The sequence below is a fragment of the Gopherus evgoodei genome, chromosome 9 (genome assembly GCF_007399415.2).
Source record: "Gopherus evgoodei ecotype Sinaloan lineage chromosome 9, rGopEvg1_v1.p, whole genome shotgun sequence".
Taxonomy (NCBI): Eukaryota; Metazoa; Chordata; order Testudines; family Testudinidae; genus Gopherus; species Gopherus evgoodei.
In genome coordinates, this window is record NC_044330.1 from 49395222 (window position 1) to 49413127 (window position 17906).

Consider the following 17906-nt stretch of genomic DNA (forward strand, 5'->3'; position numbering starts at 1 on the left):
CTCACAGCCATCAGAACAAATGCACATTCCCAAAATGGGAAAAACAGATTCATTTGGGATTCCCCAGACAAAGATCCCTGCTGTTAAATTCTCTTTTCAATCCCGAGGAGGGTGGTTTCTCCTAATCACATGCAGAAATAGTTGGAGTGCAGTGCCTGGACACCCTCCTTTTCCCCCGACCATAGTCACATTGGCATTGTGGCCTCTTTACACTGGAGCAATGCAAAGGGGCCACAGTGCATGCAAAAACCTAGAGACTCAATTCCTCTCCTGTCCCAGTGGGACACAGTCCCTGTGAGCGAGTCACTTACTGAGTGAATAGGAAATGAGGAGTCCATCAGTCCCCACGTGGAAGCAGGCCAAGGTCAAGGTCGAGATAAGTGTCTGGAGGAACATACGAAGGACTAGATGAAAAGTCAGCACATACCCATGTTCCAGGTCCCAATGAAGATGGTGATCATGTCAGGCTCTGGTTGCTCAGAGTGTTTATTCTTCATCTGCTGCAGAAGCTGGCAGAACCCTTCTCTTTTCTACAAGCAGAGGAACAGAGAGACAACTAATGAGATGGCTGTCTCGGTAACCAGAATCTCAGCTTCTTCTTGAAGAACTAATTGAATAGAGAAGTGCCCAGTTGTTACTATGTATTAACAAGTGTGTCCTAAAAGCCTAGTGTAGACAAGGCAGTGTACTACTCTGACACGTGTTAAACTGGTCAGGTTAAAGCCTAGCACATGGTAAAGGCCGTGTGCCTTGTCTACACTGGAGTTTCCAAACTCGGAAGCTAACATGTATTACATCACACTCTGATATCCTAGTCTAGACAAGCGGGATTCAAGGCTAGTGAATGATTCTGGTGTAACTGCTCCACGGCTGACTCCTGCCTTTGCCAGCCACTGAGCATCCAATGAATGGCGCAGCCCTAATCTGCCTCCTTCCCTTTCTTAGATCCTCATTGGTATAGCAGGGGTTATTATTGCACTGTTGCTGCACATCTACTCCATTCTCTCCTGCATTCGCTGGATGCTCCCACATTATATAATAAATCTCACTTATGCAGAGCAGATTAAAATCCTATAAATGCCCTGGTTAATCTTCTGCCAAGGATCACTGCCCTCAGGCTCATCCCGGTGCTCCTGGGATAAAGTGAGGAAAGACATTGTCATGTACCTTAGAGTCAGCGAAAACATATTCTTTCCGCTGCGTTTTCCTCTCTTTCAGTCTCCAATACGATCACCAGTTTGTTAGGGAACTTCTGGGACTTGATGAGCTGCAGAACTAAGCAGAGGCTGGGTGTCAACTGCAGAAACCAGAGTCCCAGAAACTGTATCTGCAGAAACCAGAGTTCCAGAGAAATTCTCCTCTGCTCACTAGAACTGGCCGCAGGAAGCAGCATGCTCCCAGAGATTACTCATTCAGAAATCTGAGGCTCTCTTTGCCCTGCATTGGGAGACCTCCGCTGAGCACACATTCCTGTCAATTCTGCCTCTGAAAAAGGGTTTTATACAGAGCCTGGAATCAAAAACATGGTAAAGATGGTTTCAGTGGCTTCAGCACTGAGACCCACCAACAGTATTTCAGCTCTAATAATGTTCCTGATGTGCAGGGACTGCAATTGTTGCTAGGCCTCTATGGGACACATGCGGGAAGGAGGAGAGATTCTCTTGTGCAGCAGCACCAGAGACAATCTGGTCCATTAAGTCTGGCCATTTCTCAGCGTTTTGATTAGTTCTGTTCGGCTGGTCAGTGTAGTTTTCTCAGACAGCTGTTGGAATGGCTCAGCAGAAATAACATGCAGGTGCAGTCAGCAAGGGACTTTCCTCCAGGGGTTACATTTACAACCCTGAAATCAAGAGTCACAAATAGCTTCTTCTGCCTGTTCAACCCAACCTCGTGCCCTTTCTGCATCCCAAGCAGACAATTTATATTCCTTCCTGTGAGCATCTGTGGAAGGGAAGGTGAAAGCGGATCTGATGGTTAAGATGGTTCGGTCCCATGTACATCAGCAGCTAAGCAATTCTGAATCCCAGCTGGGGAAAATCAGCAGAAGAGGTTTAGCTCAAAACTATGGTCAGCACTGGGTCGTTTTCCTAGTGAGGATGGAGCCTGAGTTGATAGTTCTACCTGTGCTAATCTGTGCAGTGTTTGGAGTTAGAGGCCAGAGGGGAATTGGAAAAATAACTTTTCCCTAATAAAAATCTTTCACCAATTGTTTTAGCAGCGACCTAACCAGGGATAAAGAGAACCATTTTAAATGGGCCATCACAGTAAACAAACAACTACCACCGCTCTCCCCTAATGACACTAACACCATGGCTACACTGCAGGTGCTACAGCAGCACAGTTATGGCATTGTGTAGGTTACAGAGACCAAAGAGGTTTTTCTGTCACGGTAGGAGCTCTACTTCCCCAAGCAACAGCAGCTAGGTCAACGGAAGCATTCTTCTGCCAACCTAGCAGCATCTACACCAGGGATTAGGTGGGTCTAGCTACAGTACTCTGGGGTATGGATTTTTAACACCCCGAGCGTCATAGCAATGTTAACTTAAATTGTGCAGACCAGGCCAAAGTAACAAACCTGACAGCAGTACAAAGACCTCACTTTTCCTAACAGATCCTTTTATGGGTTCAGCGTACCTAGGGAAGAGATGGACAGACACCAGTCTTGGCCTAACATCTCTGAGATGTTTATGTCTTTGTGGCTTATCTCCTTGATCTATACTAGGCAGAAATTGGAAATACCTTTGATCAAGGGATGCTGTTTTCCTTGCAGACATGCTGCCATTGTCTTTACTGTATGGCATGGGACTGTAAATTAACGCTCAGAAAGAGCCATTTACCACAGCATTGACTTCCCATTCACTGAAAACTGCCTTGGAGACAAGTGACCTAGGTTTACTGGTGCCTTGAAGTAGAATCAAACTCTCAGCATAACAGACTAATATACACATTGGACCAAACCTTGCTCCCACTGAAGTCAATGACAAAATTTCCATTGGGATCTAGAGGACTAACCCCTTATTTGTTACTTGGTGTAACTTACTTTTCTTATGGTTATAGAACTTGTCTTCAGGACCATCCTTGGCTTTCTTGATAATCAATTTCCCCAGCTCCACATCAACTTTGAGGTGTATTTTCTGGGAAATTCCTAGAGAATCTACTTTCACCTATTGGAAAAGGGAGAGATTTCTCATAAACCATTTTCCTAAACCTCAGTCAATTGTACTAGGAAGAGCAATACCTAAATCAATGCACAGAGAAACATCTGCATGGCCTGACCCACTTACATCACTTCAAACAGACAGTTTTAAGACATGGCCCCCACTACAGTACCATAGAGTACTAAGGGACCCCGGGCACTGAGATATAACTGTATTATCTCCATTGTAGCAGAGCATAGTATCCAGAAACTTAAGACACTGAGACATTCCTACATGTCTTGTGTTCTTCTGTAGTAAGATAAGTATTGCTGATGAAGTCTATTTACCTCAAAGGTTACAGGAGGGATGAGAGAACGCCGATGTGTTGAATCAGGTCCTTCAATCAACAATGTTTTCACCTGTAAAAATTCATGCATATGGATATCTATTTGGTGAATCTACACTTTACCTGAGGGGGATCAGAGAAGGGAGTAATAAAGGCATTGCAGGAGAATTCTCATTACAGAGGTGGATTTCACTGATGATGAAAGAAGCATAAATAAAGCCAGAAGCAGATGGGAACATGAGATAGTTATACATCTCTACCTTTTCTTCAGCCGAGGACAGCAAAGAGATCAGCTGATTGAGCTTCAACACAACATTGACTGGACTGGCTTCCCCAAGCAACTGGTAACAATAGCATTAAAAAAAGAAGAAAAAAAAAGAGAGAGAGAGAACCATGAGTACCAGACCCAAAGAAGTTCAGAGTTCACACCACCTTCCAGAAACAGCTGTTAGCAGCAGTGTGTTTTATGTCATCTAAGTTTAATCTGTAACGTGAAGCGCAGTGGCACAGAATGTGACTGAACATGCAGGAAAGTTGGGCTGGTGGGAGAACAACCTTGCCAACCCGGTATATAGGTCAGAGGAGGCTGGATGTGCAGAAGAGTTGGATTGTTGATGACAGAAAGACAGATTTGTATTACTGGGCCATGGGTTGAACATGCCGATTGGACTTCTGGTTTCTGGGCTGCAGGATGGAAGAGGTTGGACACTGGATTGAGGTGGCTGGGTGGAAGGAGGGGAAGCGTTTGTCACAAAAAGATACTGACCATCCGGAGGAGTTAAGCTGATGGAAGGACAAATTTGCAATTCTGGGTCACAGGCTGATGGAGGTTGGAAGTAGGAATGATTGAGGCACTTTGCTGCACTCTCTCTCTTTGGGATAGGGGGATGGGAGAGGGTGGAGAAGACTATGAGCTGGCTGAATCAGTGGTTAAATAACTCACTGTGTGCCCAGTGCACTGCAGCCAGAAACAAGCTAAAGAGAAAAAAAGTGTTAACCAATCATCTAAATTCATGGTCATTGTTGTGTCCCAAGCTCAGAAAGGCCTCCCTCTCCCTCGTCTGTGCCTGACAGACACTATCAATACTCCTTGGCTGCCTTTCCCTACTTCTTCCAGTAGAACTTACTTGAGAACGCTGATGGATACCAGAAGGCAGCTGCTGGTCAAACACCTTCTGGATGGACTCCAGGGAAGGGAGAGTCCTAGATGCCTCACTGAGAATACAAAGACATGTCAAAGGTCACTGCAGTGTTTGTGTGGGGAATTTGGGGCAAGGTCACATGGGGCAACGAAAGAAGGATAAAGCACAAAACCAGTTAATGATGCATAGTCAGTACGGAGTGAATGTGGGTGTCTACACCGCATTAGGGGGGTGAATGCAGCATGGGTAGACAGAACCATGCAAGCTTTATTCTAGCTAGCGCAGTAAGAATAGCAGTGAAGACGTAGTGGCCTGGCTTCAACCTGAGTATATCTCCAAGCTCCTCGGCAAGCTCCTACAGCCCATGCTCCACCTATGCTGCTATTCATAGACATGCCAGCAAGATTAAAGCTAGCGTGGGTATGCAAGCCTGAGCTGCAGTTACACCTCTGATTACAGTGTAGACATACCCAGTGAGGTCAGTGCCAACCCTGAAGGATCAGGACAGTGCAGCAGGGTTAGGATGTCAGCTAATGCACCAACAGCTCATTTGAACAGAACTTTTACAGCTCCAGAAGCTGGGGCAGCACAATACCACCAGTGAAGGAGGAAATACACAGATATATTTTTCAACAAATAGAATAAGGGGACAAGTGAAACTGTGGATGTAAAATGAACCAGACTTTAATTTCCTGAATTCAAACCAAGGGCAAGTTACAAATTAAATGAATTTAGTGAGCCCAGAGGATGCTTGTCCATCACAAAATCTTTGTATGAACTTGGCACAAATGACACTCTCTGCTAATGACCAGACTTAGTACTGGCAGAGCAGCTAGGTCCTGCAGGCCAAGATGAACATGGAGAACAATGTGGCATTGTGCCTAATTAGTAGCCAAAACTAACAAGTCTTCTCACTTTTATAGATACGAATGCACCAGTTTCTCCATCTAGTTCTCTGGAAAAGGTGCTACAGTGAGCATGCACCTGTGGTCTCTGAAAATCGAGCTACTTATTTAGGTGCCTAACTGTGTATTCATTGGCCTAAGCTAGGCACCCACATTTGAAATTTCAGCCTAAGTGACTTGCCAAGGTCATCCAGGAAGTCTGTGATGGAACTGGGAGCCCAGCCCTCCTAGGCTCTCAGTTCTCTGTCACAAAATTGTTCTGCTTTGAACCTTTTAAGTTATCCTAACCTCCCTAAGACTCCCATTAACATCAGCGGACTTTGGTTCAGGCCCTATCAGAAAACAGGTGGTATTAGAAGCATTGGGAGAAGTTCTACTAGACAAACCACCAGGAAACAATTAGAATATATCTACTTTGAAGCGATGAGCAGCACAGACTGTACAGTTCTGAACAACAGCAACCACAGAAAAACCCGCTGCTTGGCTGTTTCTTATGTGAGAATGGCCCTCTCTGAGGCCCTTTATCACAAAGTGCAGCTTAATGTAACGCACAGGTCAGGCTTGGGGAAAAATGCAGAAAGGTATTTACTGGCATTTGTGCTCAACCAAACCACAAAGTGGTTTTAATTGCATTCACACCTCTTTTATTTTCTTTCTTTGAACTGCTGTGTGAGTAAAATTTTATTCACCAGAATCTTCACAGGAAGTGTTATAAACACTTCTGTCCATCTGTGTTTGCATAAGTATTGGCGCCAGAAGTGTTTGAGCAGCCATCTTAAAAGCTCCCTGTGGGAGTCATTCAATCAGAGAGCAGAAATAACACCATGTAATTTAGGTGACCAATCATGCAGGGAATGATGAAGTGATTGCCTGAAACAACAGGAATCAGCTAGTGGACATCAAAGAAAAGTTCTCAGTCTTTACACTGAATGCAGTGTCACCTGGGTCTGACAACAGCTATCCCCGGACTATATGCAGTGTTGATGTAGGGGCCCCAGTGGCCTAGTGGATAAGACACTGGCTTTCTAGGTCAGACATTATGGGTTCAAGTCCCATCTGGGATGAACAACTGTCTGCATATTGCAGTGTTGATGTAGCCATGTTGGTCTCAGGATATTAGAGAGAAAAGGTGGGTGGTGTGATATCTTTTACGGACCAACTTCTGAAAGAGACAAGATTTTGAGCTGACACAGAGCTCTCCTTAAAGTCTTCAGGTCTCCCAGAGAAGAGCTCTGTGTCAGCTCAGAAGCTTGTCTCTTTCACCAAGAGAAGCTGGTCCAGTAAAAGATGATATCTCATCCATCCCTAAACTATGTGAGATTAGAGGGGGCTAGGGAGGGACATTATACAACTAAAGATGGGGCATTAGTGCCAATTGAGTCTGCGATTTGCAATTTTCCCCCTCCTCAAGGCTTTGCGAAAATAATAAAAGGTACTGAATCCAGTTAAGAAAAAGAAAACACAGATGTCTGAGAAACAGCCTGAGAACTAGCTGCAGATTTCAGGCTGAATCCCTCAATGCAGCTGGGAAAGAAGCTGAAGTGAGTGAAACCTAAAATTAGGTAATGTCACTGAACAAATTATATTTCAGCATCTTGATAGGGGGATTCAGCTAGAGAGGCTGCAAGCCATTGCAGAGATTAAGGGAGCTACATAAAGCAATTAAGTGCCCAAGTATTTGAAAATTAGTAAATTATGGGAGAATGCTAGGTTCTATGGCTGGAATGCACACACTCCTGAGAAAATCTGATCTGCAGGAGAGAGGTTTATTAGAGAAAGCTGATTGATATGGAAGACAAAGACAGACAAATGGCCTAAAGTTATTAGGAGTTCACAGGAAAATTGAGAAGGCAAATCCACCAAAATGAAATGATACTGAGATTATTGGTACAGATTTTGGCAGGAAATTGCAGGAGGGAGAAGGAATTGGATGGGATATATCAAATCCATTCCATTTTCAAACAGCAAGTCAGCTCAATGGGTTGATTTTGAAAGTCTCTTACTACCTGAGCAATGCAAACTGAGTACGTGACCAGAACTTGATCCAAAGCCCATTGAAATCAGTGGGAGTTTTTTCACTGACTTCATGGGATTTTAGATCAAGTCCCCTCCATAAGAAAGAATCCTGCATTTCCATGTGGGAAATTGCATATGCAAATTGGTCAATTATACATATACTTAGCCATCTCCATGCTGTGGGTGATTGCCCATGAAAAGAATTGCATTTGGTGTACCTCACTTATCACACAGGTCTTTGAAAATCTGCCCAGTTAGACTAATTATATTAAGATGTCATTAGTTCCCAGGATAACAACAGATTAATCCATAAATATATGCCACTAAACAAGGGGTGGAAGGTGGGGCTAACTGTCTGTTTGTGCAACTCCATTGACGTCAATGGACTTTCACCAGTTGAGAATTTGGCCTGGTAATGTTTGAAACAGGCACTAGATTTTCTGTGCCCTCTCACTACAAATGTTAAAGGGATGCTGACAATTGGAAGAGCAACTTTGATGCTTGAGAACATTTGATATCAGTAAGTTTTCTTTTTTAAGGCTTTCTTATCCCCTTGAAGGGCGATGAGGGGTACAAAAACCTAGATAGCACAAAGTAGTGATGCGTTAGAACTCCCTTCTGGGAAAAGCCAGCCTGGCCTTCATTGGAATAACAGCACAGCCCTATCTGAGACAGTTTAGCAATGGAAAAGATTCAGTCCTGATTTTGCTGGCTGTGAGATCCCATTATTCAGGGTTTGCTAAAAACTGAGCACATGGGACCTTCCCCTCCGTGGCTGTAGAGAACTGAAACCCAGCTGAGGGGCACAGAAAGGGAAGTGCTGGTTCTGCAGCGTCATACCTCCCACTCCTCGACCTCCCTGGGGATTGCTGGATTCAGGCCTACGGAGCAGGGGAATGCACACTGAGCCAATCCTCAAATGGTGTAACTTGATAACTCTAGTCACTTCAACTGAGCCACACTAATTTACACCAGCTGAGGATCTGCCCCATCCTCCTCCCACCAGCTCTGTGAGAATTCCATTCACAAGTTAGTGCTCAGTGAATCAATATTAGTTCTTGGGTGTATCTGCCCATGTTTTCGACACTTCTCCTAATTTGTAGGGGTGAGTTCCAGGTGCTGGAGGGCAGTACCCCTGCCTGCACTGCTCCACGGGAGCCTAGCTGCCAAGGAACCAGTGTGGAAAAGGGTGCTGTGGGACCCTTAGCCAGCGTGGAGGTACAGGACCTCTGCTGGTGGTCAGGCATCCAGATGCTCTCCCTGAGGGCTGAGCCCCTTGTTTGTTTCAGAGTGGGGGGGAAGCTTGAGGAACAATCAGATCCCAACCAGTACTTGGTCTTTTGCTGGGTATGGGCTCTGGATAGAGAAGGGGTACTTGTAATGGAAACCATACTAGAGCAGGAGTCTGTTTCTCTCCTCACTCCACCTGGACTATGTTAACTGATTTCAGTAAAATCACCCCAGGTTCTCCCTGCTGTAACGGAGAGTAGAGTCGGGGTTTGAAGAGAATAGTCATGCAGCAATACATGAGTTTTTTTATATACGACTTTTACTTGATGATTCTGGAGGTGCCATTTATATCTCTTCCTAAGCTATTCAGCTAATCCTTTAATGCATTTTGGCTTTGTTTCTTTCTAAACAAAGTATAAAATAAATAATACTCTATTAACTGAAACCACCCCCAGGAAAATCTTACCTGCTACAGCTGTGTCTTTCAGGCAGATTTAATGTCCCAGGGCTAGAATCTCAGGTGGCGTAAATCACCTGAACCTCACTGGAGCATGAGCATCTGGCTCCTGGCCTTTAACCACATAGGCCATGAGACCGTTGTCTTACTACCCATTTTTAAGGATAAGCAGTTTTGCTGTGCTGGAAATATGGGTTCACAATTCAAATAGCACCTGCCTTTGACAGTGTTGTGACATTCTATTGGCTTCTCTGAAAATTAAGCTCCAGTTACCTGAAGAGCCCTTTGCAGAGCACTGTGAGCAGTTTCTTCAGCTGGGGGAGACTGCTGGAGCCCATCTGCACCATCTCAAAGTCGCTGGTGATGTGAACTCGCAGATAATCCTGGATTAACTTTAGGTGTTCCTCAGAAACACTGTGAAAAAGACTAATGCAGGTAAGGAAACCAGCTTCCCCCCTGTTGTCCCCAACTATCAGGCAGCTGAGTTTTGTCTGAAGCAGAAACCTCCACAGCTAAGACATACTCTTGTCTGGCTTGCCTTGTTCTTCAATGTCAATATTACCTTCTAAGTGGTGGTGGTGATGGTGGTGGGGGAATGGAATTCTTAGACTTTGCCTGAGGATTCCCCACTGCAATAGTATGAATGCTGCCCTGGTGTGGGAGATAAGCAGTTGCAGTCATGACTGAGAGGTAGCCATGATGGGGGGTGATTAGTAGGTCTCCTGTAGGGTTTGGATGTGGTGGAGAAGCTGGGGGCTGACAGCGTGGGAGTGTTGGGGGAGCCAGGACCTTTGCTCATGTCTCCATGGCTGACTCCTTCTTCAAAGCTTCTGCCTCAGACAAAGCCTGATTAGAAGCTGAAAGCAGAGGCTGGACTGGAGGCTCCAGTTGGGTCCTTGATAAGTGGGGATTGGCACCTCTACCCATGCCGAGAGATGAAGCAGTCAAAGTTTACTGGCTGTTTCATCCCTCAGCAAGTGCAGAAAGTTCTGACTGGCTGCTCTTTTCCAAGGAGGCAGATGGAACGGCGAAGGCAGCCAATCGAAATAGATATCTCTCAGCCTGCCACCTACCCAGCCTGCCAGCCAGCCATCCAGCCCCCTATCCCACCTCCCTGACAGAACACCAAACCAGCTTCCATTTGCTGTAACTTGCTCCCCCAGCGCTGGCCCATAGACAGATGTCCTGATCTTTAACTCTGAGGATCTGGTCACCCTAGATGTCACCAGCTTCCTCCGATGCTTGAATGGGTGTCCAGATTCGACAGGCTACGGTGCATGATGTATTTAGACAGCCACATACTTAGATGGGGCCAGACTCTCAGCTGGCATAAATCAGTGTAACTCCATTGAAACCAATGAAGACTTGCCAATTTGCACATGTTAAGGATCTGGCCCATGATCTCTACGGTTTAGGCACATGGTTTCTATTCTAGCCTCTCTCCAACATTATCTTACCGCACATTAGGAAATATCTCCATGGGGGAGGTCAGTATATTGTTTTATACTTCAGGAGAACATTTCTTCCATGCCAGAGCATGAGTGCTACCTTAAGGAGTAGCCACTGTATCACTTTAATGTCTAAGAGAGAATGGACCTGATTCTGACTTCCCTTTAATTGCTTAAATCAGGAGTAGCTCCTCTGAAGCCCATGGAGTTACACTGGGGTAAAATGAGTGTGAGATTAGACACAGGCCCCACATCCCCTCTCCCACAATAGAGTGCACTGACATAGCTGTGTTATCAGTGACACCTTTCCCAAACGCAGCGCCTTACCAATTCCCGAGAGGGCTTCAGTGTTGATTCTGTTGTCCTGGTTATTGCCCATCTATCTAAGTTTCTGGGGGTAGTGAATGAGCAGAGCTTACCTGCTGGTGTCCTGGGACTGCAGCCGCTGAAGTAGCGTCTCAGAAAGGGACAGTTTGCTGACTTCTGCCACCTTGGAATTTTCATTCAGAGGAGACGCTTCTTTCATCTCGCTTGCTGGGAGTGCCACCAGGAAGGGTCGTGGGGGTAATATGGGTGGGGTTGGTACAGGGTCTGACATGAAGGAAGGGAAACAAAGTATTTTTGGCAACATGCCTAGACCACTTGCCTCCCATTCTGACCCACAATATCGTGTGCATCACAGTGGCAGTCAGTGCAAAATCCATCCAGATTAACTGGCCTGCAATCACTGAACTGAAAAGATCTGAACTTCATCAGATCAGACCATGATATTGATAAGGGCCAAATTCTGTTCCCACTGAACTCAATGGTGTGGTGTAGTGGGCTGAGCTGAGGGCTGTGAACCCAGAATGCACAAGCAATAATCCTGAGCTCTGACACTGGCTTATTGAATAGACTTGGTCAAGGCACTTAACTTAAATTTCCCCGTCATTGTGAAGATTGATTAACATTTGTGCAGTGTTTTGAAAATATGCACGTGCTATATCATGGCTAGGTATCATTATTATTATAATGGGTCGTCAGTGGAATGGGACAGTACCCAGGAGCTACATGGGAGAGGGAGATGTATAAAGGGCTACATTGCCTCCAGATATGGACAGACAGACACACACATTTAACTTCAGTCCACAGTAACTGAACCTAGTTCAGGTTAAGTGGGTTTAGCAGTCTCCATTCTAGTCCTCATTTGTTCATAACAAAAAAAAGTGCTGGGTGCTGACGTGATTAGCAGCTTCTCCAGTCACAGAACTCCAGTATTTGAGTTCCTGCATCTCCATGGCAGGCACAGTGCAAGGAGAAGCAGGTTGGGGAGAGTACAAAGAGGCTGAGAACGGGCTGCTAAAATGAGTAAATAATGAATGCTAAGTGTAAATAAACCCCTTCCATTTAATGCAGTACAATGACCTGAGTAACTTCCCTTGTCACAGGGGCATTCAGTGCATTCATCACAGCTGAAAACTCCCTCCACTCTCCAGCTTAGGCCCTCCCAAAGCCATGCCATTCAATTCAACAGCACTCTGGCTCTTCGGTGGGAAGTGGCGATAGCTGCACTTAACCCAATGATATTCATCCTTGTTAACAATCGCCTATCACTTTGTAATGCACATAGTACTTGGTTGTGCTTAAAAATAAGAGAGCGATGCTTATTTTCTTGAAAAGAATGTTCCATAGCTCCTGTGCACATTGTGAGTCAAAGAGAGAAAGAAATAATGAGCAACAGCATGACTGATTGGTGCTGCAGTTAGATCAGTACCTCCATGCTTAGATACCACAGGGATAGGAGACGTAACAATGAAATCTATATGACAAAGACATCCTCTAGGCTTTCATATGGTTCCAGAATGATGGTACCTAAGCACCTTACAAAACTGAATTGTGGATGTGACTGGCCTTACTAAAAGATTTTCACTTCTCTTCCTCTAGTGCAGGGGTTCTCAAACTGGGGGTCGGGTCCCCTCAGGGAGTTGTGAGGTTATTACATGGAGGAAGCAGGGGTCGCAAGCTGCCAGCCTCCACCCCAAACCCCGCGTTGCATCCAGCATTTATAATGGTGTTAAATATATTTTAAAGTGTTTTTAACTTATAAGGAGGGGGAGTCACACTCAGAGGCTTGCTATGTGAAAGGGATCATCAGTGCAAAAGTTTGAGAACCACTGCTCTAGCCAGAGGCAAATAGAGTGGCAACAAGAACTTTTTTCAACTTCCTGCCCTTCTTTTTATTCTTCTTCCTGCACTCTGTCTCCAATTCTGAGAGCTGGGAGATTAACAGAGCTGGCCAGAAAAGGAGAAAATAACTAACAGTTTTGCAAAAAGTGGTGTCAGTTTCTCATTGAAATTTTATTCTTGTCAATATTTTCCAGCCCTCACAAGATCAGTGAGATTTTGCGTGTGTGCGCGCACATGCGCGTGTGCGCGATGGGAAGGCTTGGTTTTATCCTGAAGATAATCAGGTTCATGGTCATGCTCAGCATTTCTAGACTGACAGACAAAAGAGAAGAGAAAGGATGGTCCAATGATTATGGCACTAGCCTGGATCTCAGGCACCCTGGGAGCCCTGGCTGCTCAGGAGTTGTGTGGGCAGGCTGGCAAGAAAGCCAGCAGGTTTTCCATTGGAACCACTTCTGGTGGTATTTAATCAAAATAACATAGTCCCATGGAATGTTCAGATTTTGAAGAATCAGCACATTCTAATAAAATAATGGCTAGTCAAAATGTTTCTGATTAGCTCTGTATAGAACCCTTAACTCCACAGACAGCTACTAGGGTCCCAGCACCAGAAACCTCACTTTCACATCTCTTTTGGAGGGGAGAACCCCATGAAGCAGTGCAGTAATCTCTCTCCTCTCCTCCAGAACTGCTCTTCACTTAGAGCACTGAGCCAAAACCAAAGTCCTTCCGTGGGACTGACCTGTGATGGCAAACATCAAAGATGCAGGCTCAAATTGGCCTGCAATGCCATGATCCTGTCCTAGTGGTATGGAACATGAATCTTCCAGACACAGCAGAAAGGGCAGCTAATGTGCCTCTGCACAGAATGTGGCTCATTCCTGAGGAGCATGTAGAAGATGGGGGCAGCCAGTATAACCCACTGCCTGATTCTGCTCTTAGTGCAGGACAGAACCGTCTGCAGCAGCTGACAGAACAAACTACAAGTACAAATAAGTGCCCCAAATATTCTATACCACAGACCTTCTTCCCCCAGCTCCAGGAAGCTGAACGCGGCACCATGGGGTAGGTGCAACAATCCACCAGCTCTACAATGCTTGCAATGGGTCTTGTATATGGACACAGTGCAACGTGTACATGCAAAACAAGACAGCTAACAAGGATGTCCTGCACTGCTGCAGCTTATAACAGTGCAGCGTTGTAGTATAGACACAGGTGGAGTCCATGATTTCCTTTCTTTCTTAAGCCTGACAAACTGAGGTCAGCTGTCCTTACGCTACCTGTTTCCCCATCCTCAGTCAGAAGGAAATCTGACAGCAGGCCCCTTGAACCATGTTACATCAGAAAATCCACCACTGATACTGTGGGCCTGGTGATGGAAATGCCAAACTAGGAGGCAAGTGCCAGGTCCCGCCAGGACCTTCTCACCCAACTATCTACGAGGTAGTAGTAAAGGAACCATCACTGTGGTATCAAAGTGCCCCTGGACAAGCTCATAATTGTTAGAAATATTCCTCATAGCACAGAGATATAAAGGGTATGTCTGCACAGCAATGGCAGCCTAGGGTTAGTGGACTCAAGTTGGCTGTGTGTGTCAGGGAACCCTGGGCTTGAGCATCTACGCTGCATTTTCACCCTGGGTTAAGGATATTCTGACTCCTGCTTGAACCCAGGGCTCTGGCATCCACATTGCAGAGCACAGATCTGAGCCACAGTAACCCTCTCTCAGAGTGCCAAGTGCATCCCGCACCCCACCCCAAGTGTCGACACTCTAGCCCTACAAGTGTGGTGCACTATGGGAAAACTCTACTGCCTGCTTCCTAACTGTGACAGTGTGATAGATGGGACTCAGGTGCCCATAAGGGCAGCATGCACCAAAATCTGGCTGTGCTCCTGTGTCCAGGAAGCAGCTTTTTTTGCAAAAAGCTTCTTTTGATCATTCTCCCTTGCAAACCCTGCAGGCTGTCTGATAGTTTGCTCACAGATTGGTGTTCACCAGATAATGGCTTAACGCTGATCTGAGGTGCTGCCATTTGCAAAGGGATGAGTGGCTGCCATTTGCAATAGAGTGCAATAGACTGCACCACAGATTGTTGGCATAGAGAGGACTAAAGGATACCTCCGGAGGATTTCCGGGACCTGGGTCATGCTGGGGCCAGGCACACAGGAAAGCAATAGGGCTCAGACCATTAGGTCTCAGCTTAACACAGACTTGGACTCTCCAACCCTGCTGGGCCCTGAGCCCCTAGGTTCAAGCCCTAGGTTAACACAACTGGTGTGTAGATGCAAGAGGGTTAGGCTTGAGCCCAGGCTTACATTGCTGTATAGAAGAGGTTCTTAAACTTCATTGCACTGTGACTCCCTTCTGACAACAAAAATTACTACATGACCCCAGGAGTGGGCACTGAAGCTTGAACTCATTTGAGCCCCGCTATCTGGAGGGGGGCAAAGGACAAGCCTCACCACCCCGGGCGCTGGAGGCCAAAGCCAAATGCCAAGGGCTTCAGTCCAGGGCTGGCAGGCTGTAAGCTCAGCCCTGCTGTCCAGGGCTGACACCCTTTGGCTTTGGTCCTGGGCCCCAGCAAGTCTAAGCCAGCCCTGGTGACCACATTAAAACAGGGTTGTGACCCACTTTGGGGTCCTGACTCACAGTCTGAGAACTGCTGCTATACAGACATACCCAAAGGGGCCTGATTGTCAGAGGCCCTATAAATAAATATAAATATGGAGATGTACCTATCTCAAAGAACTGGAAGGGACCCTGAAAGGTCAAGGAGACCAGCCCCCTGCCTTCACTAGCAGGACCAAGTACTGATTTTGCCCCAGATTTCTAAGTTGCCCCCTCAAGGATTGAATTCACAGTGTTGGGTTTAGTAGGCCAATGCTCAAACCACTGAGCTATCCCTCCCCCCTGAGCAGTCATACCTCCTAAAGCAGTCAGTAGGAGTTGCAGGCACATAGCACTTCTGAAACTGAAGCTGAGAAACTCCAAGAAAACTCCTGCCAACACTCCCATCATCTCCAGCACACATCAAGTCTGTTTCACTCCAGGGTCCAAACCATCCACCTTTCCCCTGGATTTCTTACCTGCATCCTCCTCTGGTTCATCAGCTGCCTCCTCCTCTTCCCTTTGGACAGGATATCTCAGGTGCCATACCAGACCCATGTTCTCCTTCTTGTAAAACTCTATCAGTTCATCCAAGTTGTCGAAGTACTTCACTGGAACGCCTTCCGATGCCTGAAACAATCCACAGAACACAAACATTGGCAAACATCGCTGCGGATCGTTCCTACCATGGAAATGTCGCTCCTCACTGGAGGCAAAGCAAAGAAAGAGAGAGAAAAAATCGGCTACTACTGTCCAGAGAAAGGCAGCTCAGCTTTCAGCATCTACCTGACCACAGGCTTCCGTGCAGAACAGCTCACAGAATATAAACACAAACAGATATGCACACATGCTCCAGCCAGTGTCAGCAAAAACAGCAACCTCAAAGATTCAGTAAGCCAAGTGGAAGAGATCCCACTTCTATGGCCATTTAATTTTAAAGTGTGTTTGGCTTCGGAGCAACAGAGATCTATAAAGGCAGAAGTTTTGAGAGGATCGATTCTCATACTTACCGAGAGCAAGGAGCATGGTAGGAATCTCCCCTCACTTTCAGATTGCAAGAGAAACACAATCAAATGCACCTATTAGTATTCCTTCCAGTATTCAAATAACTAGGCATAATTAGGCTCAAATAAATGGGCCAGCAAACCATTGAAATTTTAAAAGTTTTAAGGTTAAAATGTTGACACTTGAGTGTCTTGAGTTAGTTTTCTAAGTCCATATTTAGGAATTTAAATCAAGTGACCTGATTTTCAGAGGTGCATCAACCACAACCTTGGGCTTGTCAGTTGGTACTCCAAAAGGATTATCTCTGTTTTTAAAAAGTCTGATTTTATTTGGAAAGAAATGTTAAAATGTTCAAGTCCCACAAAGATGAAGATGACTTCAAGCTCTGACTGATGCCTGTGAGATACTACAGTGGTGTCCACAAAGTTATTCAGGCAAGAACATAGAATGACCACACATCTCATTTTGCTGCCACTTACTCAGCATGTATTGCACAAAGAGAGTCATGAGCTGATAGAGCCTGTGTTAGAGGCATCCTTAAGGCATCATGTCCAGGCATCATGGACACAGTATATTTCATGATGCACTTATTCACTATTGTGGCTATGGTCACTTTTCAAGAAGATCTCTTGCTGGTTGAAATTCTGCAGAAAGTTCAAAATTGCTATGCTGGCCTGGAACTCCCAGTAATGAGAGACAATGCAGGCCTTTATGTCTGAAAACGTATCTTTAGGGATAGCAAATGTTCTGGGGTCTTTAGAGGCAAAGCAACAGAACAATCAGATCATGAGAGCAGCCATACTGGGTCAGACCAAAGGTCCATCTAGCCCAGTATCCTGTCTTCTGACAAAGGCCAATGCCAGGTGCCCCAGAGGGAATTAACAGAACAGATAATTATCAAGTGCCACCCTGTTGCCCATTCCCAGCTTCTGGCAAACAGAGGCTAGGGCAGGGGTAGGCAACCAATGGCACGCGTGCCAAAGGCAGCACGTGAGCTGATTTTCAGGGGCACTCACAATGCCTGGGTCCTGGCCACCAGTCCGGGGGGCTCTGCATTTTAATTTAGTTTTAAATGAAACTTCTTAAACATTTTGAAAACCTTATTTACTTTACATACAACAATAGTTTAGTTATATATTATAGACTTACAGAAAGAGACCTTCTAAAAACATTAAAATGTATTACTGGCACGCGAAACCTTAAATCAGAGTGAATAAATGAAGACTTGGCACAGCACTTCTGAAAGGTTGCTGACCCCTGGGCTAGGGACACCATCCTTGCTAATAGCCATCAATTGATCTCTATGCTTGAAGCTGCCAATTAATTGAGGTATGTCAGATCCCTCAGGCTACAGCAGCCACCATTCATGTGGTCCCAGCATTTTGCCTCCACATTTAGACCTAGTGATATAAAATCATTGGCTCACTGTGGCAGTACACAGATTGA

General features: G+C 45.6%; 1 protein-coding gene across 1 annotated transcript in view; it reads right to left on the reverse strand.

The window, feature by feature from the left end:
* The window catches only part of INPP5D (inositol polyphosphate-5-phosphatase D), a 79767-nt gene that overhangs the window by 22520 nt on the left and 39341 nt on the right, over positions 1-17906 (reverse strand). Inside the window, 10 exon segments of the mRNA XM_030574867.1 lie at positions 428-530; positions 1168-1206; positions 1208-1275; positions 3041-3164; positions 3485-3556; positions 3744-3824; positions 4611-4698; positions 9507-9647; positions 11101-11272; positions 15935-16085. Coding sequence (XP_030430727.1) covers positions 428-530; positions 1168-1206; positions 1208-1275; positions 3041-3164; positions 3485-3556; positions 3744-3824; positions 4611-4698; positions 9507-9647; positions 11101-11272; positions 15935-16085 — 1039 coding nt within the window.